This window comes from Phyllostomus discolor, chromosome 12, assembly GCF_004126475.2.
Source record: "Phyllostomus discolor isolate MPI-MPIP mPhyDis1 chromosome 12, mPhyDis1.pri.v3, whole genome shotgun sequence".
NCBI lineage: Eukaryota > Metazoa > Chordata > Mammalia > Chiroptera > Phyllostomidae > Phyllostomus > Phyllostomus discolor.
Genome location: NC_040914.2, coordinates 28540809 through 28564035, shown reverse-complemented (window position 1 = coordinate 28564035; position 23227 = coordinate 28540809). Strand labels below are relative to the sequence as shown.

Sequence of the window (23227 nt, the reverse complement as noted above, 5' to 3'; positions counted from 1 at the left end):
TGCCTGGCAGGGAGGAGGTGCTCAGATACTTGAGTGACTCACTGTTCACCTGAAGCTTCTCGTCTCTTGAGATTCCTGCTTACCAGAGGATGCAGAAATTCTAGGTCTTCATGTATTAGGCATCCGTGTTCTTATTTCTTCAAACAGCCTCTCCCCCCACTACTCAGAAAGAAAAAAAAAAAAAACCTCAGCCTCCTTCCTGATCCCCTTCTTGGGTCCCCAGGCCCAAATCCCCCTCTACCCACATCAGACACAGCAATCACTGTCACATGAATATCCCTATGCTACATGGCACTCAAGAGAGGAAAAAGGCCAACTTCACTCTCGCCCCTCCTTCACTTGTCACCTCTCAGCCCCTCTGGAAAACAGGTGATTGATCACCTGTAAAGACACATTCCCTTCCTTCTTTATAAAGAAAGCTGCACCAAGGGGAAATTCCCCTCATGAAATTTCATGCCATGGGGAATGTTTACTGGGTAAATGAGCATCCATGATAAAGGAGATGGGAAATCCTTTAAGTCTCCTGATGCTAGTGACGGGGGTGTGTGTGTGGTAAGGATGGAGAGATGTAATTTTCCACTAATACTTCTCTCTGGTCATGGGAGACCAGCAAACCCCAGGGAAACCTGTTTTGGTAACTAGTATAAATTGTGTGACCATTCCCAAGCCAGGAATCCAGGGATGTGAGGGTAGGTGGCCTTTGGTAGGATTCCTGGATTCTGGGGGTCCCTATGGGGTATTTGACCACCCTCCCACCAAGTGCTGACACTCATTTGAACAGGACACTGGTTCCTGCATCTTTTGCACCAGATGATTGTTTAAAATGACTTAGTCTCACTTAATTTTTATTTAAAAAAAAACTTTAACAGACCACTGTGAGAAAGTGGTATCTGGGGTGACTAGTGTTACTTCTTAATCCTGTAAAAAATACTCATTTCTCCTCAGGATCCACCTGCTAACTTCTACAGCTGATGAGCTTGGGGCTTCCACTTGGTGTTGCAGGGAAACTAGGGGCTGTGTGTGGGGGACATGAGCAAACACACAGATGGGCACAACCTGATCCATCTAGATTCGGGCATGTGTGACAGACTGACAGATTCCCCATGAAGCTCACCTCCCCTGTTCTTTCCTCCTCCCGCTCCTTTTTCTGTTGAGGTGAAAACCCAGAGACTAAATGCATGTCCAGGCTCATAGGACAGTCTACTCCAGCTTGGCCTGGAGCCACAGTGCCCCTGGCCACACTGCCAGGTACTAGACCTATAGGGGGGCTTGCATTCCACAGGGCCCTACAGATGCTGCGGAATCAAATGGTGAGCGTGGTATGGCCTGTCCCCAGAGCCCACATTCTATGACCCGTCTGGGCAGGACTTCTCTTGCATACTGTGTCAAGTCTGGTACTGATTCATGGGCTCAGGACCGGCTAGTTGAGTGTGGACACTGAGATTTCCTGCCTTTCTGCTATGTGTGCATCCTCTTCTGGTGCTTTCAGCTCTTGGAGCACTGGTGGGGCTACTCCCCTGTGTGAATTCGCTGGTGCTTCCTGAGAGAGGATTTGAGGCTAAAGAACTTTCCACATTGGCTGCAGCTGTAGGGCTTCTCCCCGGAGTGCACACGCCTGTGGTCCCTGAGCGAGGAATTTTGCCTGAAGGCCTTGCCACACTGGTCACACATGTAGGGCTTCTCCCTGGTGTGCACATGCTGGTGCTCCCTGAGTGAGGAGTTTTGCCTGAAGGCCTTGCCACACTGGTCACATGTGTAGGGCTTCTCCCCAGTGTGCACTCGCTGGTGCTCCCTGAGAGAGTAGTTTTGTGTGAAGTCCTTGCCGCACTGGCCACACATATATGGCTTCTCACCTGTGTGTGTCCGCTGATGTACCATGAGGTGCTCACTCCGACTGAAGGCCTTTTCACAGTCTGCACATGCATACGGCTTCTCCCCAGTGTGCATCCTCTGATGGACAATGAGGCTTCTGTTCCGGCTGAAGGCCTTGCTGCAGGTACTACACACATATGCCTTCACCCCTGTGTGAGTCCTCTGGTGTAGGCTGAGGTTCCCTTTATGTCTGAAGGCCTTGCCACAATCTCTGCATGCATACAGCTTCTCCCCAGTGTGTGTCCTCTGGTGTGCCTTGAGGCACTCCTGCCGGCCGAAGGCCTTGCTGCAGTCCCCGCACACATATGGTTTCTCTCCAGTGTGCGTCCTCTGGTGGGCAATAAGGCTCCTGTTGTGCATGAAGGCCTTGCCGCAGTCCCCGCACACGTAAGGCTTCTCCCCAGTGTGCGTCCTTTGGTGTGTAATGAGGTAATCATTGCGACTGAAGGCCATGCCACAGTCCCTACAGAAATAGGGCTTCACCCCAGTGTGCATACTCTGATGCTCAATGAGTTTCCTGTTCAGCCTGAAGGCCATCCCGCAGTCCCTGCACACATATGGCTTCTCCCCGGTGTGCGTCCTCTGGTGCCGGATGATGTTCCCTTTCTGGCTGAACACCTTGCCACAGGCCCCGCATGCATACGGCTTCTCTCCAGTGTGTGTCCTCTGGTGCTGTATGACATGTGCCTTCTGGCTGAAGGCCTTGCCACATTCCCCACATGTGTATGGATTCTCCCCAGTGTGCGTCCTCTGGTGCTGCATGAGGTGAGCCTTCTGGCTGAAGGCCTTGCCGCAGGCACCACACACATATGGCTTTTTCCCAGTATGCAGGCGCTGGTGGGTGGTGAGGGAAGACCTCAGGGTGAACTGTTTACTGCATGTGGCACATGAGAAAGGCTTCTCCCCAGTGTGGATTCGTTGGTGCTCCTTCAGGGATGAGTTATAGCTGAAAGCCTTGCCACACTGTCCACACTTATAGGGCTTCTCTGCATGGAGTTTGGAGGGAGGACCCAGGCTTGAAGTACCTGAGTCCTTCACACACATGGTGAACGGGTACATCCCCCCTCCTTTCGGTCCTTCTGATCTCGGTCGGGCTGGCACAAGGCTTTGGTGGACGAATGCCTCAAATTTACAACATTCAGGGGCTAATGCTTGAGACATGTCCAAACACATACGACAGGTCCCTGGGCTCCCCTGTCGCCACCCTATCCAGTCACCCTGTGTCCCCGCAGCTCCTTCCCAGGCACCACAGGCACCATTCCTTGTGGCTCCTTCTGGAACCACCATAGTGGGTGGTCTGTCTTCCCAATTGTCCTCCTGTGGGTCTGATTCTTTCCATTCAGGTCTAGTCTCCAAGTCTGAGGGGAGGGGAAAGAGATGATGACACATATGTAGTTAACAAAGCTGGGAGGGAGGACCTTCTGAAGACATGACAAGGCACAGCCTGAGAGCAGGGGACAGCCTGCTCTGGGAACCAAGGGAGAAGGGAAGCAGTGACCCAGTGACCTGAGATAGTAAATTGCAGTGAGGTGAGCAGAGAGAGAAAGGTTCTGTTGGCAGTGGGTGTAAAGGCGGCCAGGGGTGCTCAGAGTTGGGCAGACACACCCTGAAGAGAAAGAGGAAGGTGGGCTTGGAGGAGCAGATCAAAGGATCCCACAAGCCCAGTGAGGGTTCACTGCACCCGGCTCTTTGCTTCCAGGCCTTGTCCTGCACGCCCCCATCCAACTGTGCTTCTCAAAGCATTGACTGCTAATTAGAAATGATAAAGTAAAAACTGATTCACATGTGGGTTCTGGTTGTCCACTGTCTCCCCACTCACCAGCCAAGCTCCTGCCTTCCTACGTTGCCCAGGACTGGCCTAGCCCTGGCTGCTGGCTCCTCACTCTCCTCATTGCACACTCATCCTCCTTGCTGACCACAGCTGCTCCAGTCCCCTCATGATTTGTCCCATGGATTCCTCATCTCTGTTCTGAGCCTAGGGGGCTGTCCTGTGTTCTGGATTCTGAACATGGACATCAGGGTTCATCCCAAATTCTTAAAACTGTGAGATCTTACACAAAAATCTCATTAAAAAAGCAAATAACCTTCCCTGGCTTGTGTGGCTCAGTGGACTGAGCACCAGACTGTGAATGAAAGGTCGCTGGTTTGATTCTCAGTCAGGGCACATGCCTGGGTGGTGGGCCAGGTCCCCAGTTGGGGGCACACAAGAGGCAACCACACATTGATGTTTCTCTCTTTCTCTCTCCCTCCCTTCCCCTCTGTCTAAAAATGAATGAATGAATGAATAAAATCTAAAAAAAAAAAAAAAGATTCACTAGTCATCCTTGATTCACCCCTTGCGTCCCACCATCCAGACTGTTAACAAATGCCACCACACAGGAGAACACCTTGAACTGGACCAGACCAACGCACCACCATGGCTGCGATACAGCAGCCTCCCCCACTCTCTACAACCCACTGTCCACTCTGCGGAAAGAGGAGCTCAGGAGTCAGACCAAACCCTCCAACACTTTCTCAGTACCCAGGGACCAGAGGCAACACCTTTGTCATTTGAAATTTGGTTAATGACACCACACTGTCTTCCAAAAGAGCTGTTACAACTTCATGCTCCTAAAATGAAGAGTCCCTTTCCCTGCACCCTCAAAATACAGGATGCTGTTACTCTTTTTTTATGCCTCACCTGAGGATACGCTTAGAGAGGGAGACAGGGCAGGAAGATGCTGGGGGGAGAGAGAGAGACAGAAACATCAATTGGTTACCTAACAGATGTCCCCGGCCTGGGGAGCAAACTCACAACCTAAGTGTGTATCCTGACAGGAAATCAAACCCACAACTTTTGATGCACAGGGTGAAGCTGCAACCAACTGAGCCACACCTGGCCTCGTCTTGCATTCTTTTTCATCTGTGTGTACCTCATGGGCAAGAATTGTATTTCTGTGACTCAACTGGTATTTCTTTCACTATTAGTAAGGTTTATAAATCTTTTTTAAAAGATTTTATTTATTTATTTTTAGAGAGGGAAGGGAGGGACAGAGAGAGAGAGAGAGAGAGATCAATGTGTGCTTGCTGTGGGCTATGGCCTGCAACCCAGGCATGTGCCCTGACTGGGAATCGAAACTGCGATGCTTTGGTTCGCAGCCCACACTCAATCCACTGAGCTATGCCAGCCAGGGCTACAAATCTTTTGTGAAGTTTAAATCCATGAATTTCTGTACCTGTGAATTGCACGTTCATAAGCTGGATCTACCTATTTTCATTTGGTCCTTTTCTCATTTATTCCAAGGAGTGATTTATATATTTAGAATCCTCTCAATGGTATACATGCAGTAAATACTCTTCCCCACTTTATCACCTATCAACTTTATTTTTACTTTGAGAAATTTGAATATCCTATTGTTAGATCTGTCCATCTTTTCTATTTCTCTGTCATCCTGAAGAATCAGGCAGACGGTGAGTAACACTGCAAGGCTGCCCCCTTACCCAGAGAGACCAGGTTCCAGTAGTTCTCCATCATCACATCCCTGTACAGGTCCTTCTGCGCAGGCTTCAGCTGCTGCCACTCCTCCTGGGTGAAGTCCACGATCACATCCCTGAACGACACTGACCCCTATAAGAGGAAGCACATACCACTCACCGCAGGGCCCTTTTCACAGAGGTCAGGAGACGTGGCCAGAGAGGCTGAGAGGATCAGGAAGGCACACAGGATGCCCCTGACATGGTGTCGACAAGGTGCAGAGCTCTGAAGGGCCTGAACCTTCAGTGTCCTTGGTGCCTAAAGTCACTGGATGGTCCTCAGATAGACAAATAAACTATGGGGGTGTTCAACAGGAAGAAAAACAACCCAAGTAAACAAAGGGCAAAGGACCTGAATAGACAACTCTCCAAAGACAACATATAGATGGCCAACAAACATGAAAAAATACTCAACGTCATTTATCATCAGAGAGCTGCAAATTAAAACCTCAATGAGATAAAACCACCTCACACCTGTCAAATGAAAACATCTGGAAAAGACCCACAACCAGCAATGCCATCATGACAGGAGCCCTGAGCAGCAGCAGTGCTGGAGGGTGTCCGGGAAATTAGAAGCTGTGGTCTGCGGTTGGGTACATGGAGGGAGATTCTGGTTGGGGGCAGGTGAGTCAAGACCTGAGGATTAAACAGCAGAGGACTAAGAATGCTGATGCCGAAATATCCAAATCAATAGTTACTGCTGAAAATGAAAAACATCTTTTATTTTCTGGGGGGAAAAAAAAACCAACGTAGGGAACTTTTTGGCCAACCCAGTAAGTACACACCTTTGAAATGACCATTGAGGCCACTTCCTCATCCACCACCTGCCACTTTCCTCCTGCCCTCCTTTATTATTGTACCTTTTTTTGGTTCTTATTTCATTTTAATTTCTTATTTTAAAAAATTTAGATTTTTTTTTAATTTTTATTTTTAGAGAGGGGAAGGCAGGGAGAAAGAGGGAGAGAAATGAATGTGTGGCTGCCCCGGACGTGCCCCCCTAGGGGCCCAGCCCACAACCCGGGCATGTGCCCTGACTGGGAATCAAACTGGTGACCCTTTGGTTGGCAGGCAGGCACTCAATCCAGTGAGCCACACCCCCAGGGCTCATTTTAATTTTAATTTTTAAAAATATTTTATTTATTTATTTTTAGAGAGAGAGAATGGGTAGGAGAAAGAAAGGGAAAGAAACGTCAATGTATGAGAGATATATCAATTGGTTGCCTCTCACATACCACCAAGTGGGGACCTGGCCTGCAATCTAGACATGTGCCCTGACTGGGAATCTAACTGGAGACCTTTTGGTATGCAAGCTGGCACTCAATCCACTGAGCCACACCAGCCAGGGTGTCATTTTTATTTTAAAATATAACTGGCACTCAGAGTCTTCCAGCCTGAATCAATCCACCTAATGAAATTTTTACTGAGCAGGCTCCATGCACTGAGCTCTCAGTGGATTAGCTGACAACCAGAGAAGATCCTGGATGTCTGGGAGCCCACACGGAACAATAAGGGTGTGGAGGTGAGACACAGAAGGGTTGGGAGATTCTCATAGAAATGGGGCTTCCCTTTTAGTGTGCCAATGCCCTCTGAGTGCTCCATGGGCACATGACTGAGGTCATTAATTCCCGGACTCCATCTGTTTTGGATTCTTGTCTAATGGCATAAACCACTTTGCCACAAGAAAAACCTCACCCACTTCCAAAGAGGTGAAATCAGGCTCCATTTTTTTCTTTTATTTCTCACCAAAGGATATCTTTATTGATTTTAGAGCAAGAAGAAAGTTGTGTCAGAGAGACAGAGAGAGACAGAAAGAGAGCGAGAGCAAGAGAGAGAGATTGACCCTTTGGCCTCATGCATGTGCCCTAACCAGGGATCCATTCTGCAACATTTTGGTGTGCGGGACAATGCTACAACCAACTGAGCCAACAAGCCAGGCAAGATTCCATTTTTGGAAAAATGAGAATGTAATTATACTAAAAGAGTTTAAAAGCAATTGAACCTCCAAACCACATGGAATGACAACTGTTGGGAATCCTATACAATGTTGGTGAAGGAAGAAACAAGGCAACCATCACAGAGAAGGTAACAGTGGAGACATCATGGTACAGCCATGTTGGAAAACAGTTGGATCATTCTCTAAATGGTAAAATACAGTTATGAAAGGATCCATAACTTCCTCTCCTACACTCAAGAGAAATGAGAAGTTCAAACAAAAATCTACACATGAAATGTTCATAGCAGCATTACCAATAACAACCAAAAAGTGGAAAGAACCCAAATGTACACTACCTGATAAATCCATACACACAGGGTATACCTGTACAGTAAAATAGTATACAGCCACGAAAAAGGACACCTGCTGCAACATAGAGGAACATCAAAAACATGATGCTCAGGGAAAGCAGCCAGATACAAAAACCACATGTTGTGTGATTCCATTGATAAGAAATGTCCAGCTCTGGCCAGGTAGCTCAGGTAGTTGGAGCACTGTCTGTACAACCAAAGATTGAGGGTGTGGCCCCCTATTGGGGTGCTATGGGAGGCAATCGATCAATGTTTTTCTCACACATCAAAGTTTCTCTCCCTCTTTCTCCCTCTATTCCCTTCTCTCTAAAAATAAATAAGCTTAAAAAAAATTAAAACCTTCAAGAACACTAAGATTCCTAAAGACTAGCAAAACACAGGATAAATAATTTGCCCTCCTGCATAAATGGCAAATAAACATCTTCTAAAAATGAAACCTCACTAATATCACAAATGATGCTACTCAGAAAGAGGTCACGTGACATCTGTTGTCACCTATCATATGGATAGTTTATACCACTTGTTATTTACAGTCAATGAGCAGAATAAGCACCTAACAACCACCAATGTGAAGCAGTGGCAGCTCCTGCTGCACCATGGTGGGACAATAACCTGTCCCAACCCAGAAATATGAAGACTCTTTCAGGCCTTAAAAATACCCTCACCAATGTTCCTCTGCTAGGAATCACCCGCAAAGAAATAAAGACCTGGCTAATGTGACTCGGTGGACTGGGCACTGGTCTGCAAACCATAAGGTGTCCTGTTCCATTCCCAGTCAGGGCGCATGTCTGCTTTGGGGGCCAGATCCCCATTTGAGGTCATGCAAGTGGCAACCCATCCATGTTTGTCTCCTACAACATTGTTTCTGTCCTTTTATTTCTCTAACCCTTCCTGTCTCTCTAAAAATATAAAATCTTTACACAGTTCTTCCCCCTTCCCTAATTAAAAGGAAATTTTAAAAAATATCATACAAAATGCAGGGCAAAGATTTATGTGCAGCTGTGGCTGGGTGGCTTAGTTGGCTGGAATATGGTCTCCTACACCAAAAGGTCGTGGGTTTGTTCTGGGGTTGGGGCGTGTGTGGTAGGCTACAGAGTGATGTCTGTCTCTCCCATCTCTGCTGCTCTCTCCCTGTCTCCTTACAATTCAGTGAACATATCCTCTGGTGATGATATAAAACAAAAAAAGATTTACCTCCAAATATATATATGCATATATACATACATAAAAATATAAATTTATTGATTTGTGCCCCAGCTGGTATGGCTCAGTGGATTGAGCCCTGGCCTGTGAACCAAAGGCTTGCCCGTGCGATTCCCAGTCAGGGCACATGCCTGGGTTGCAGGCTGAGAGGCAACATATTGATATTTCTCTACCTCCCTTTTTCCCTTGCACTCTTCCTAAAAATAAATAAATTCAATCTTTTTAAAAATGTATTGATTTGAGAGGAGCGAGAGAAAGAGATGTTGTTCCACTTATTGTGGAACTCATTGCTTCTTGCATGTGCCCTGACCAAGAACAGAACCCACAACCGTGTCACATCAAGATGATTCTCCAACCAACTGAGCTGCATCTCTATGCTTTTATGATGATGTATTTTTTCCATAGAAGGAAATTTAGAGAAAAATACCACAAACAGCTGCCCACTAAAACACTGTAAAACATCACGTCCACAGCCAGGGACATTCATGGGTCCCTCACCATAGGCGTCCTCCTTCCATCCCCCTCCAGTTCCCTGGACATTCAGTGCCGCCTGCCCACTTCTGAAGGTCCCTCATTCAGCACATCCTGCCCACAGTCTCTGTCACACTTCACTGAATATATTTAAACCACCACTTCCCAGGTGCTCACTGGTGTCTCCTGAGAGCCCCCAGGTAGGACAGCTCACTCCTGAGCCATCCTGTCCCCTGCAGCAGAAAATCAACAGTGTCAGGACAGTATTCTCCCAACTCAGGGTGGATACAACCCCATGAGACCCAGGGGCATGGGCCCTGAGGGTATTTGGCAGGGCAGAAGGTCATCCTGCCCAGAAGCCTGACCCTAAGGAAGGAGATATGACACAGTAACATGACTCACCAGGGCCTTTGTGGTCAGCGGCTGGGTGGCCATCCTTCCAGTGCCCATGGTGACCAGGAGCAGGGCAAGCTGTGAGCAGGGGCAGAAAGAGAAAGGCACCCTGAGAGATCAGGTGAAGACCCACCCCACGGTGCAGACAGGACAGACAGAAACACCAACTAGGAGACAGGCAGACAGGGACGCACACACATTAATAGTGATCACGTTGCAGAGGGGGCCCTATGGCATCCAAGGCTCTGGACAAACGTTCCTGATTTAATCCTTATGACATCCTACAAGGTGGGGGCTATTTCCACTCATCCCATTTTAGAGATAAGGAAACTGAGGCCCAAAAGGTAAGTCATGCCCCCAAGAAGATAAGGATGGGATTAGGATTGGGCTGAGCACATCAGGGTCCATGTGCTTGGTGCACCTGGCACACACACACACACACACACACCCTGACACTCCACCAATGCACATGCAGTCGCACACAGCCAGCCCCATAGCCTTGAGGGAAGAACAGGTCTCTCTGCCCCCACACAGGTCTGACTGCCCACCCCATACTGAGAACACACCCCAGCACCAAAACAATTCTCCAGGTCTCCTCCAGATCTCCTGGGGTTACTGTGAGGCTCACAGATCAGTCACATAGAGGGGGCGTGGAGCCGTGTGACTGCATCGCTGGGAGCATCATCCTGAACTCAAAAGGTCAGGGACAATCCCTGGTCGTGCGGTTTCATCCCCTGATCCCAGGTCAGGGTATAAGTGGGAGTTATCTGATCAGTGCTCCTCTTTCTCTCAAATCAATAAAAATATAAATGTTTATTATAGCACTGTTCCTAGAAATAAACCCCAACCAACCAACCAACCCTAGATAGGTGGACAGCTGGATAGCTGGATGCTGGGCATCCAGGCTGAAACTCCACGCTTGCCTCCTGGAAGTAGGAGTTATGTTATGTTCCTGGGTGCAGTGATTTCATGATTTTTTAAACAGTATTTAATTTTTACAAATGTGTTCCTTTGGACTTGTGGTTTCTAACTCCAATCCTTGCACCATAGGAGCAAACAACACAAGCTCCTATTGAAGGACTAATGAAGCCCCTCAGAGCCAATTTACCCAGGACACCCCTACAGGATCTTGAAAATATCATTTCTTTTAATATCATAAGAGAAAACACAAATCTAACCCACCCTAGACTGTTTTTGCCCTTACCACAATACAATCACAATTCTAATTTTTACTTTATTTAAAAGGAAGCCATGAAGGCACAGTGGCCCTGGGAGCAGCATGTGCACAGGACTGGTGACCTCTGAACCCTGTGTGGCCTCAGATCTGTTTTTGCAGAGCCAGGTGTGGTAGCTACTCCTACTCCTCTGTCCAAGCTTTCTGGCATTTCCTGCCATCCACTGTTTCTAAGGCAAACAAGGATTTGCCATCTGTGGGGTGGTTAGTGTGGGGGCTTTGCAACCCAGATGCCTGGGTGTCCAGCTGGGTGAGTCACTTAAAGTCTCCAAGCCTCAGTTTCCCCATCCGCAAAATGGGGATGGTGAAAGTTCTTACCTCAGAGTTACTGGCAGGCCTATGAAATGCCCAGAATGATACTCTGAGCATGCAACACACTCTGCCTTAACAAATTCACCCAGGTCAGCATGGGGTAGGGTCTCTGCCCTTTTTCCTTAGCCCCACTCCGTGCTATCACACAAGTCCTACCATCCCGGGACCAGGGGAGGCTCTGAGAGCAGGAAGGAGATGGGCTCTGGGGCTCGCAGGCAGGCAGCTCCGCCAGGCCCGTATGTTCAGGAGGGCTGTCTTTCCCACGCTCTCGCGGAGTGTGGGGCATCCCGACGCACCCACTCACACATGTCAACAATGCCCAGAGACTGAGGTGCAGGTGCACACAGACAGGGGAAAGCCTGGACAGGAGAGGCAGACCTTCACATGCACTGACGCACTCACACCAGACACACAGGCTCAGAGGAAGAGCCCAGACACAGGTGGACACCTGGATGGCGTCCTCATTGTTGACACCGCGGACGGAAACAAAGGCAGACACGCCCACAGACGTGCACACAGAAGGATCCCGCAGAGGCCAACACAGGCAGCCGACACACCCACAATCAAAGGGGAGACAGAGGAGGCCACCCGGACACACGGGGTGACAAACACGGAGACAAACTCACAGCGAAGGCCCGGGTTTCTTAGCCCAACAAACACTCATACACAGCCACAGGCATCATCTTCACCCACACGAACAGGCCCCGATTCGCAACCCCTCCCGAGGTACACGCCCCATCCCTGGACCAGCAAGCTCTCTCCTTTAGCTCCAAGACTGATTCAGGACGCGGTACCCTCAGGATAGTGACCCGCTTCCGCTAAGCCCCGGGATCGTACTGCGCCTGCGCGGCAGGGCGGACTACACTTCCCAGAACCCTATGCGCTGCGGTGTTTTCTGCTCCGGCCTCCGCTTGGAGCCGGCGCTGCAGCCCTGACGTAAATCGGACCTTAACCAGACGTTAACCGGTCATTAACCGGACAGGCGGGAGCGTTAGGTTCCATCTCCCAGAAGCCCCCGAGGCACCTGGGTCAAAAGGCGGGGTTAATGGGCTATAAGAAGGAAAGTCGCGCAGTGAGAGGGGAACGAAACGGATAGGGACCCGGACCGCTGCTTGGGAGGTGCGGGGTGAGCGGAGGAAGTGGGTGCCCAGGGAGTGAGGAGGGAGGAAGAGACAGGTGCAGGGCGGTGGGGATGGGACCGGGAGCAGAGGGAGCTGGAGAGGAGGGAGGGGAAGGGAAAATGCTGAAAAGGCGGGGCGTGGGTGGAAGCAGGAAAAGACGCTGTAGCGCGTTAGCAGACATCCTGCGTTGAGCCACAGGGTCCTGATAGTCGTGGGGACTTGCACAAAGTTTTAAAACGTGCAGCGACAAAAGAAAGTAAAGGATCGTAACCAGAAAGGAAGGGTCAGCCCTTCCCATTATGTGCCAGTCCGTTATGGGCATGTTGTTCTTACAGAACCAAAGTGTGGGTCCCGCTGCCAGTCGTCCCCAATAGGCAAGCTCTAGAGGCAGAGGAGGGTGAGAAAGTTTTTCATTCAGATGCTTCAGGATGAGGGAGAATGGCGAACTCTTGTCTCAAAACTCACTCCCTCCGGAAGACCAAGGAAAACTCCAGCGGTCCTCAGCCACACCAGAACAAAAAGCAGTGTCCAGAGTTCCTGCTCCCATTGAAAGTGTAGTCTTTTGGGAACCGCGGGTGCCGCTGAGCAGTCACCTAGGCGGCGCAACTGTCCTGTTTCAGGCTCCCCTGTGGAAACCGCTGGGGCTGAAGGCCAGACTGCTTCCAGGTTCACAAGGTTCCTCTAAAACTCATCAGCTAGTAAGTTCTCCAGGTGGGCAAGAGAGCATCTCCCTCAGTTCCCTAGGTTTAGGTTAGTTTCCAGTGAAGGATGGTCTGAATGTCTAATGAACTTTAAGCTTCCACACTGAAGAGGGGGGTGATTCACCCATGACCAAGTGGTTTTTCTCCCCTGGCTATCATCTAGTCTTTGGTCCAGCACCTCTCCCCTTCTGCCATTTTGACCTCTATGGTGCACGTGCCCAACTTCCCATGGTCCCCTCCCCAATCAAGTACCAATAGAGTTTAGATCCCCCCCCCCCCCATCCATTCATCTTGCTAGAATTGTGCCTACTCAGTGCAATATTTAAGTTCCTTCTGCTGCCATCTTGCCCCAGGCAGGGTATGCCTCCAAGATAGGATGCTTCACCTTCCAAGCAGGTGCTCAGTTACCAAGGCAATTCCACCCTTCCTGCAGCCTAGTCTTGGCCCAGGAAAGATGGAGATTTCCTCAGGTGGCCCCCGCTGTTCCTGCCCTTGCCTCCTCAGTGGTCCTGCCTGGCTATCTGTACCATTAAGATGTAGAAAATCAATTATTCCTGGCAATCAAGCTACTCTCCAGATGAAGACATTGATACACACAAGGGAAGTCACAGCAGATAAAAGTGAGGGAGTTGGGGTGGGAAAGAGGTCTCCAAGCTGGGGCATTCTTACACCAAAAACTACAACCCAAGTGTCAAAGCATTTGTGGAATGTCTCAGTGACCATAAAAAGGAAGACTGCAGCCACCTTAGGTTGTGATTAATGACTGTTTTTTCTTCCTTTTCTCATCCTCAACCAAAGATAGGCTCATTGATTTTGGTGAGAGAGGAAGGGAGAGAGAGAAATTGATGTGAGAAAGAAACATTGATCTATTGTGACCCACAACCTTTTGGTGCACAGGATGATGCTCCATCTAAGTGAGCTACCAGGACAGGGTTGAAGTGCCTTTCAGATAGACCTGTTCAACTTGTAGAGACAGGCCAGTTGAGTTGTCTGTGGTTCTGAACCCTCTCCCCATAGACCAGGCTGTTGTGCTGAACACCACTGGGAAACCCTGTCCCTGATGCTGAGTCAGACCGCTGGAGCTGTGCCTGATTAAATCTCGAGGCAGAACACAGAGCTCTCTCTACCTCTGCTTCAAAAAGCAGATCTGCCTGGGATGGATCCCTGCTATTGTCTGGAAACAAAGCTCTCTGGGCAGTGGGGTGCATGGGATGAAAGCAGGTAAGGGCAAATACTGGTCATTTTTAAGAGGCAGCTTTGTCTTTTAAGGTGACATGGCCTGGGTAAAACCTGACTGAAAATAACATGGAGTTTCAAACACATTTTTGTGGGGAAAAAATGTACCCCCCAAAAATGAAAATCAAGACATGCAAGAATTCAGGATGATGGTGTCTTTGGCTTGGGGGAAATTGCAGTTCTAGGTAGGGATATGTGAGTTATTGGCAATGTTCTAGTTTTTATGTTGGGAGGAGTCAAAGAAGGATATTACTATTTTTATAAGAATACAGCATGGCACCCTGGCTGGTGTGGTTCAGTGGATTAAGCACCAGCTTGTAAGCAGAAAGGTCACCCAATGGGTTCCCAGTTGGGGGCCTGTGAAGGGCAACCAATTGATATGTGCCGGCTGTTTCTCCTCTCTTTGATTCTGTCTAAAAATAAGATCTTTAAAAAAGTTTTTTAATGCTTTATGTTGCCCTGGCTGGTGTGGCTTAGTGGATTGAGTGCCAGCCTGTAAACCAGAAGTTCGCCTGTTCAATTTCTAGTCAGGGCACATGTCTGGGTTGCAGGCCAGGTTCCCAGTTGGGGATGTGCAAGAGACAACCAATCAGTATATCCTTGGTTGTACAATGTAAACATTGATGTTTCTCTCCCCATTTCTCCCTCCCTTCCCCTCTCTCTAAAAATAAAATCTTTTAAAAATGCTTTATGTATTATTGTTAATGGAGCAACATTCTTATATTATTATTTAATATTGGTAATAGATTGCTATCATCAAAAATGAAACCTTAAGTACACCATGAGTATGGCTGTGTGTGAGGTATACAGCCATAGATTAAATAGTACCCCCTTCTGACTGAAGGTACTCTGTTTTTACAAGACTTCCAGCCAGTGGGGTGGGAGGGGCAGCCTGTGATGTGAGAGGATTTTTCTCCAGTAACAGCCCTGCAGGGAGGGGATCCATAAGGCTGGGTTTCTGCAGGGGGTGGTGCCCTTCCATGATCTCTGCTGCTGAGGGCCTGGTTCCTGCCTTCTGGTCTGACCATTCCCAAGCCAGGAATGCAGGGCTGGGAGGGGCAGGTGGCCAGGGGCTGGCTGGCTAGCTGGGTTGCTGGGGTTCCTGTGGGGGTATTCCTGCCTCTTCCCCTCGTATAAGCGTTCACACTCACTTTGACAGGACAACCCTTTCCTGTACCTTTTGCATCCAGAGTGTTTGAAATGGCATTGGTCTCCCTGAATAATAAATAGCTAAAATTCTAAAACTTATAAATGGGAGTAAATCTTTATGGCCTTTGGCTATGCATTGGTTCCTCAAGTACAACACTGAAAGCAGAAGGAACAATAAAATAACCTATCCCATCAACATTAAAAATGTTTGTCTTCCAAATGATGCCATCAAGGAAAAGACTACCCACAGAATGGGAAAAACAGTTGCAAAGCACATATCTGATAAAGGACTTAAAGCAAAAATTAACAACAAAAGAATATGTACAGAACTTTGAAATATTAATAGGAAAGCAAACAACCTAGTTAAAAAGAAACTGGCAAAAGACTTGAACCAGACACTTCACCAAATAGAATACACCAATGCTAAATAAGCATCTGCAAAGGTTCTCAGTACCAGCTGCAAGCTGGAGTGGGGTAAGACTGCACACCAGCGAGAATGGCTACAGTGAGAGACAACATGTTCAGTTCTGCCAAGCACACGGAGCAATGAAATTCCCAGAGCGTGCTGGTAGAGACAAAAAATGAGACGACTTTGGAAAAAAGTACGGCAGTTTCTGAAAAAGTTAAATATGGATCTATGTATGACCCGACTCTTCTCAACAGAAAAGTCAGATTGTGTCCACAGAAAGATGTCTATAACTGGACACAACCCATATGCTTACCATCAAGCGAATTGGTCTCTCCATGATGTAGAATATTACTTAGAAGGAGTCGGCTGTAGCTCTCACTGGGTGACACAGTTGACTGGAGTGTCACCCTGTACTCCAAGAGATTGCGGGTTTGATCACATGTTTTGGCTTCTATGGGAGGCAACTGTCTGATGTTTCTCACACTTTCTCAAATCAATAAACATATCCTTGGGTAGGATATAAAAATAAAGAAAAACAGAGCACAGCTGATACACACAGATGACATAGGTAAACCTCAAAAAAAAAAAAAGCCAAGTGTAAGAAGATAAAAAGAGTACATGGCATATGATTTCATATATATAAAAGTCTAGAATAGGCAAAATAAATCACAGTGGTCACTGAGGAATGGGGGATAGGCAAAAAGAAAGATAAACTCTCTGGGCTACTGCACATGTCTGCATCACAAGGATGATTTTCTGGGTGAATAAAAATGTCAAAATGCATTTCTCATAGTAATCTCTCTCTCCCTTTCTCTCAAATTAATAAACATATCCTCAGTGAGGATTCAAAAAGAAGACGGTAGATCTCATGAGTTTTTGCCTAGAAGAAAATAAAATGCCATTTCAAAGGCAATATAATAGTGAAAATTTAAGCTTCCTACTTTTCATACTGCCCTGCTGGTCTTAGGCTTTTGTATGATACAATGCAATAAACTGCAATGAAGTTGTATTTCTTCCCCCAAAAAAGTAAAACACAAAGGAGAGTGCAGACACTATTGTCCACTGTTCTTTCATTTAATGCTATTTCTCAGAGCATCTTACATTATTGGTATCTTCAGTTCTTCCTCACCAGTTCTTACCCACATGGAGTGAATATACTTAGCCAACCTGCTAAGGATCCTTGGGTGATGCCATTGTTGCCACTCTGCCGAGCATGGCTCCTCCATGCTGCTGGGGGGACTATGTGTGTTGTGGACAGATGTATTTCCTGATAATATTTCTTCATCAGCATGGAAGACCAGCAAACCCCAAAGGAAACTCTTCTGATAATAGGCATGAGACATGGTGTGACCATTTCCAAGCCAGGAATCCAGGGCTGCCAGGGGCAGGTGCCCTGGGGCGGGCTTGCTGGGTTCCTTAGGTTTGGGTGCCCTCTTGGTGCTCTCTCCTCCCAAGTGTTGACACTCATTTGGACAGGACAACTGGTCCCCACATCTTTGGCACCTGATGACTGTTCAAAATAACGTTGGTCTCACTTAATTCAAAGTTTTATTTAAAAAAAGTTTAGCAGGCCACTATGATAAACTTTGGTATCTGAAGCAAGTACTGGTACTTCCTAATCCTGAAAAAAATTTTTTTTCTCCTTGTGAACCACCTGGTAACTCCTACAGCTTATGAGCTTGGGGCCTTCCAGCTGGTGTTGCAGGGAAACTAGGGGCTGTGTGTAGGGAAAACGAGCAAACACACAGATGATGACATCCTGATCTCTGGACAAGACCCAGTCTTGTGTGACAAAGTGACAATGTCCCCATGGAGACTATCTATCTGCCCCTCTTCCTTTCTACTCCAATTTCTCCACTTTTCTATTGAAGTGATGGAAGCCCTAGAGATACCAAATGCATTGTCTAAGCTCATAGGTCAGCTTTCTCCAGCTCAGTGAGGATACACAGTGCCCCAGGCCACACTCCCAGATACAGGACCTGTAGGGGCTTGCTTTCCACATGGCCCTGCAGATGCCATGGAAGCAAAAGTAAGCATGGTATGGCCTGTCCCCAGTGCCACGATGACCCATCTGAGTAGGACTTCTCTCGTACCCTACTTGTGGGTTCCAGTGTCAAGTCTAGTACTGACCCATGGACTCAGGACCTGCCAGTTGGGTGTGGATTCTGAGATTTCCTGCTCCTCTGCTATGTGTGCATCCTGCTCCGATACTTTTGGCCGATGGAGCACTGGTATGGCTATGCCCCAGTATGCAGATGCTGGTGCTTCCTGAGACAGAATCTGAGGCTAAAGAACTTGCCACACTAGCTGCAGTTGTAAGGCTTTGCCCCGATGTGCAGGTGCTCCCTGAGTGAGAAGTTTAGCCTGAAGGCCTTGCTGCGCTGGCTACATGTATGGGGCTTTTCCTGGGCGTGCACTCGCCAGTGCATACTGAGTGAGAAGTGTTGCCTGAAGGCCTTGCTGCACTGGCCACAGTGTATGGCTCCTTGCCGGTGTGCGTCCTCTGATGCATGATGAGGTGGTCATTCCGGCGGAAGGCCTTTCCGCAGTCCGCACAAGGGTACGGTTTCTCCCCCGTGTGTATCCTCTGATGCACGACGAGGCTCCTGTTCCGGCTGAAGGCCTTGCCACAGGTACTGCACACGTATGGCTTCACCCCAGTGTGTGTCCTCAGGTGTACGGTGAGGTACCCTTTATGTTTAAAGGCCTTGCCACATTCCCCACATGCATACAGCTTCTCCTCGCTGTGTATCTTCTGGTGTGCTTTGAGGCACTCCTGCCGGCTGAAGGCCTTGCCACAGTCACCACATGTGTACGGCTTCTCTCCAGTGTGTGTCCTCAAGTGGTCGATGAGGCTCCTTTTCTGCCTGAAGGCCTTGCCACAGTCCCAGCATACATAAGGCTTCTCCCCGATGTGCGTCTTTTGGTGGGTGATGAGGTAATCATTCTGACTGAAGGCCATGCCACAGTCCCTACAGAAATAGGGTTTCACCCAGGCATGCGTCCTCTGATGCTCAATGAGTTTTCTGTTTAGCCTGAAGGCCATTCCACAGTCCTTGCATGTATAAAGCTTCTCCCCGGTGTGCGTCCTCTGGTGCCGGACGATGTTTGCCTTCTGGCTGAAGGCCTTTCCGCACTCTGCACATGTGTATGGCTTCTCTCCAGTGTGCGTCCTCTGGTGCTGCATGACATGTGCCTTTTGGCTGAAGGCCTTGCCACATTCCCCACATGTGTACGGATTCTCCCCAGTGTGTGTTCTCTGATGTACAATGAGGCTCCTATGCTGGGTGAAGGCCTTGCCACAGTCCTGGCACACGTAGGGCTTCTCCCCAGTGTGTGTCCTCTGGTGTATGATGAGGTACACGTTCCGGGTGAAGGCCTTGCCGCAGTACCTGCACGTAAAAGGCTTCTCCCCAGTGTGTATCCTCTGATGCACAATGAGGCTCCTCTTCCGAGTAAAGGCCTTGCCACAGTCTAAGCACATATATGGCTTCTCCCCAGTATGCAGTTGCTTGTGGGAGGTGAGGGAGGACTGCAGGGTGAACTGCTTACCACATGTGGTACACGAGAAAGGCTTCTCCCTGGTGTGGATTTGCTGGTGCTCCTTCAGGGACGAGTGGTAGCTGAAAGCCATGCTGCAGTCCCGGCACCCATAGGGCTTCTCTGCAGAGTGTTTGGAGGGAGGACCGAGGCTTGAAGTACTTGAGTGTTTCCCACACATAGTGAACAGGTGTGTCCTCTCTCCTCTCTCTACTTCCCATCTTGTTGGGGCATGCATAGGGTGTTGGTGCACCAATTTCGTAATTTCACAACATTCAGAGGCTAATGCTTGGTACATGTCCAAACACCCTAGATAGGTCACTGGGCTCCCACGTGACCACCCCACCCAGTTACCCTGTGTTCCTGCTCCTTCACTGGTGCAACCCTGGGTACCATTCCTCATAGGTCCTGAAGTCACTGCAATGGATGGCCTGCCTCCCCAGTTGTCTTCCTGTGGGTCCAGTTCTTTCAGGTCAGGTCTAGTCTCCAAGTCTGAGGGAAGGGAGAAAAAGATGATGACACAGTTAAAAATGCTGGGAGGGAGGACCTTCTCAAGATACAAGGCACAGCCTGAGAGCGGGGGACAGCTTGTCATGGGAACCAAGGAACGAGCTAAGCAGTAAGCTGAGACAATATGTTGTAGTGAGGTGAGCAGAGAGCAGGAAAGGTCCCCTTGGGAGTGTATGCAAAGGCAGCCAGGGGAGCTCAGAGCTGCACAGACAGACCCCAAAGTGAAAGAGGAAGGCAGGCTTGGAGGAGTGGATCAAAGGATCCCACAGACCGAGTGAGGATTCACTGCATTGTCCTGCACATCCCCAGCCAACTGTGCTTCTTAAAGTATCAATTGTTATTATAAATGATCAAGTAAGAGCTGACTCTCCTGTGGGCATGCTGGTTGCCCTCTGACTCCCCACGCCCCAGCAAAGCTCCTCCTTATTACACTGTCCCAGAGACACGTGGCCTTACAGCTGGCTCCTCACCCTCCTCTTTGCATAATCGTCCCTCCCTGCTGACCACAGCTGCTCCAGTCCCCTCATGCTTTGCCCCATGGGATCCTCAATCTCTGTTTCCAGTCTAGGGGGCTGTCCTGAGTTCCAGACTTTGCACACGGATATCAAGGTTCCTCCCAAATTCTAAAAACTGTGAGGTCTTACACAAAAATCTCATTAAGAAAGTGAAGATCTAACCCTGGCTGGTGTGGCTCAGTGGGTTGAGTGCCGGTCTGTATATTGAAAGGTCACGGTTTGATTCCCACTCGGGGCACATACCTGCGTTACCCACCAGGTCCCCATTTGAAGTGCTATGAGAGGCAACTAATCAATGTACTCTCACACATCTGTGTTTTTCTCCCTCTATTTCTCCTTCCCTTCTTCTCTCTCTATAAATGAATAAAACCTTTAAAAAAAAAGTGAAGATCCAGCAACGCGGAGCCTTCCTTCCTATGAGGTAACAAAGAGGGAGTGGTAAGCAGCTCTTCCCCTTCCCCCATTGAAGCCCCCAATAGCCTCACAATCCGTAAGTTTGAGACCCACCCCCTGAGTATTGGGAGGTTGGATTTATGTCTCTTCTCCATGCTAACACCTCCCAAGTGGATGCCCCCCACACACTACCCCTCTCTGAGCTCTGCTGAGGAATAATCCAAGGCCTACTTGGCACCCCTCTTGGGCATCGAATACCTAACACATTGGATGAGAGACTTGTGATTTTGGATCCTCCAGTCTCAAATAATAAAAAGAAGGAAAGGCCCATCAAAGAGACTTAGCAAAATAAATCAGGCACACAATGACCGATACTATATAATTCCACTCCTATGAGGCATTTGATAGAGACAGAAAGTAGGACATCAGTAGCGGGGCTCAGGGAGGGGGATAGCAAGCTTTTTTTTACAGGGACAGATCGTCAGCTGGGTATGATGAAGTGGAGCTACATGGTGGTGATGGTTGAACAACAGTGTGAAGGAACTCACGCATGGAACTGTACACGTCAAGTAGTTAAACAGTCAAAACCAAAATAGTTAAATAGCTAATTTTACGTTATATGTGTTTTCAAACATTAAGAAATATTTTTATAATCGTAATAAAAAAAAGACTGACTAGCCATCCTTGACTCACCCTTTCCCTTCCACTGCCCAGACTATTGACAAATGCCACCACATAGAAGAACACCTTGAACTGGACCAGACCGATGTACCATCACTGCTGCCAATGCAGCAGCCTCCGCCACTCTCTACAACCGCCACTGTCCACTCTGTGGGAAGAGGGACTCAGGAATCAGGCCAAACCCTCCAGCACCTTCCCAGTACCATGGGGACCACATGCATCACCTTCATTTCTTGAGATTTAGTTGATAACACCAAACTGTCTTCCAAATGAGTTGTTCCAACTTCATGCTCCTAAAATGAAGAGTCCCTTTCCATGCACCCTCATAATACAAAATGCAGTTGCTGTTTTTTTCTTTATGCCTCATCTGAGGATATACTTAGAGAGGGAGACAGGGAGTGGGCAGAAAGAGTAGTGAAAGGGAGAGGGAGAGAGAGAGAGAGAGAGAGAGAGAGAGAGAGAGAGAGAGAGAGAGAGAGAGAGAAACACCCCTTGGTTGCCTCCCATATGTGACCAGCTGGAGAGCAAACTCACAACCTAGGTATATATCCTGAAAGGAAATCCAGTTCACAGCCTTTCAGTGTACGGAACGAAGCTGCAACCAACTAAGCTACACCTGACCAGGGCTGTTATTCTTTTTCTTCTCTATGTATCTAATGGGCAAGAATTGTATTCCTGTGACTTAACTGGTACTTCTTTGACTACTAGTAAGGTTTAAAAATCTTTTGTAAAGTGTAACTCCACACATTTCTACCTCTGTAAATTGCACACTCATAAGCTAGGTCCATCTCTATATCATTCATTTGGTCTTCTTTTTGTTTACTCCAAGGATCTATTGATATATTTATGATCTTCCAACTGTTATATACATGTGGTAAACACTCTTCCTCACTTAATCACCTATTAAGTTTATTTTCAATGTCAAGTAATTTTAATGTCCTACATGTCAGACCTGTGTATCTTTTCTATTTCTGTGTCATCCTGAAGTGATGGGCAGATGGTGACTAATGCAGCATCCTTACCCAGTGACACCAGGTTCCAGTAGTTCTCCATCATTACCTCCCTGTACAGGTCCTTCTGTGCAGGCTTCAGCTGCTGCCACTCCTCCTGGGTGAAGTCCACAATCACATCCCTGAACGCCACTGACCCCTGTAAGAGGAGGCACATACAACTTACCACACGGCCCTCCACACAATGGTCTGGAGGTGCTGCCACAAGGACCGGAAGGATCAGGAAGGCACACAGGATGCACCTGACATGGTGTCTACAATGTGTGGAGCCTCTGAAGGGCCTGATCTCTCAGTGTCCTCAGTGCCTGAGGGAACTGGATGGTCCTCAGAGGGACAAACTATGGGGCTGTTCACAGGAAGGCAAACAACACAATCCAAAAACGGGCAAAAAACCTAAGTAGATAGTTCTCCAAAGAGAACACACAGATGGCCAAAAACATGTGAAAAAATACTCAACATGACACATCATCAGGGAGCTGCATATGAAAACCTCAGTGATATATCATCTCACACTGTGACACAAAAACGCCCGTAAAGGACCCATTACTGGCAATACCATGGTCAGACAGGTCAGAGCAGCATGTGGTTTGGTCCTTGATGGCAGATTCCAGGTGGGGCATGTGCATCAAGACCCGAGGCTTAAATGGCAGATGGAAAGCA

General features: G+C 48.2%; 2 protein-coding genes across 2 annotated transcripts in view; both read right to left on the bottom strand.

Annotated features, from left to right (window-relative positions):
* LOC114510883 (zinc finger protein 420-like) overlaps positions 1-23227 on the bottom strand; it is a 297564-nt gene that overhangs the window by 77167 nt on the left and 197170 nt on the right. The gene's annotated exons all lie outside the window — the stretch shown is intronic.
* Positions 829-23227, bottom strand: part of LOC114510879 (zinc finger protein 585A-like) — a 90319-nt gene continuing 67920 nt past the window's right edge. Inside the window, exons 4-9 of the mRNA XM_036012754.1 lie at positions 22580-22706; positions 18281-19950; positions 11986-12120; positions 9766-9834; positions 5353-5479; positions 829-3230 (exon numbers count right to left, since the gene is read on the bottom strand). Of these exons, the coding sequence (XP_035868647.1) occupies positions 1510-3230; positions 5353-5479; positions 9766-9834; positions 11986-12120; positions 18281-19950; positions 22580-22706 (3849 nt within the window). The 3' untranslated portion in view covers positions 829-1509. The remainder of the gene's footprint in view (positions 3231-5352; positions 5480-9765; positions 9835-11985; positions 12121-18280; positions 19951-22579; positions 22707-23227) is intronic.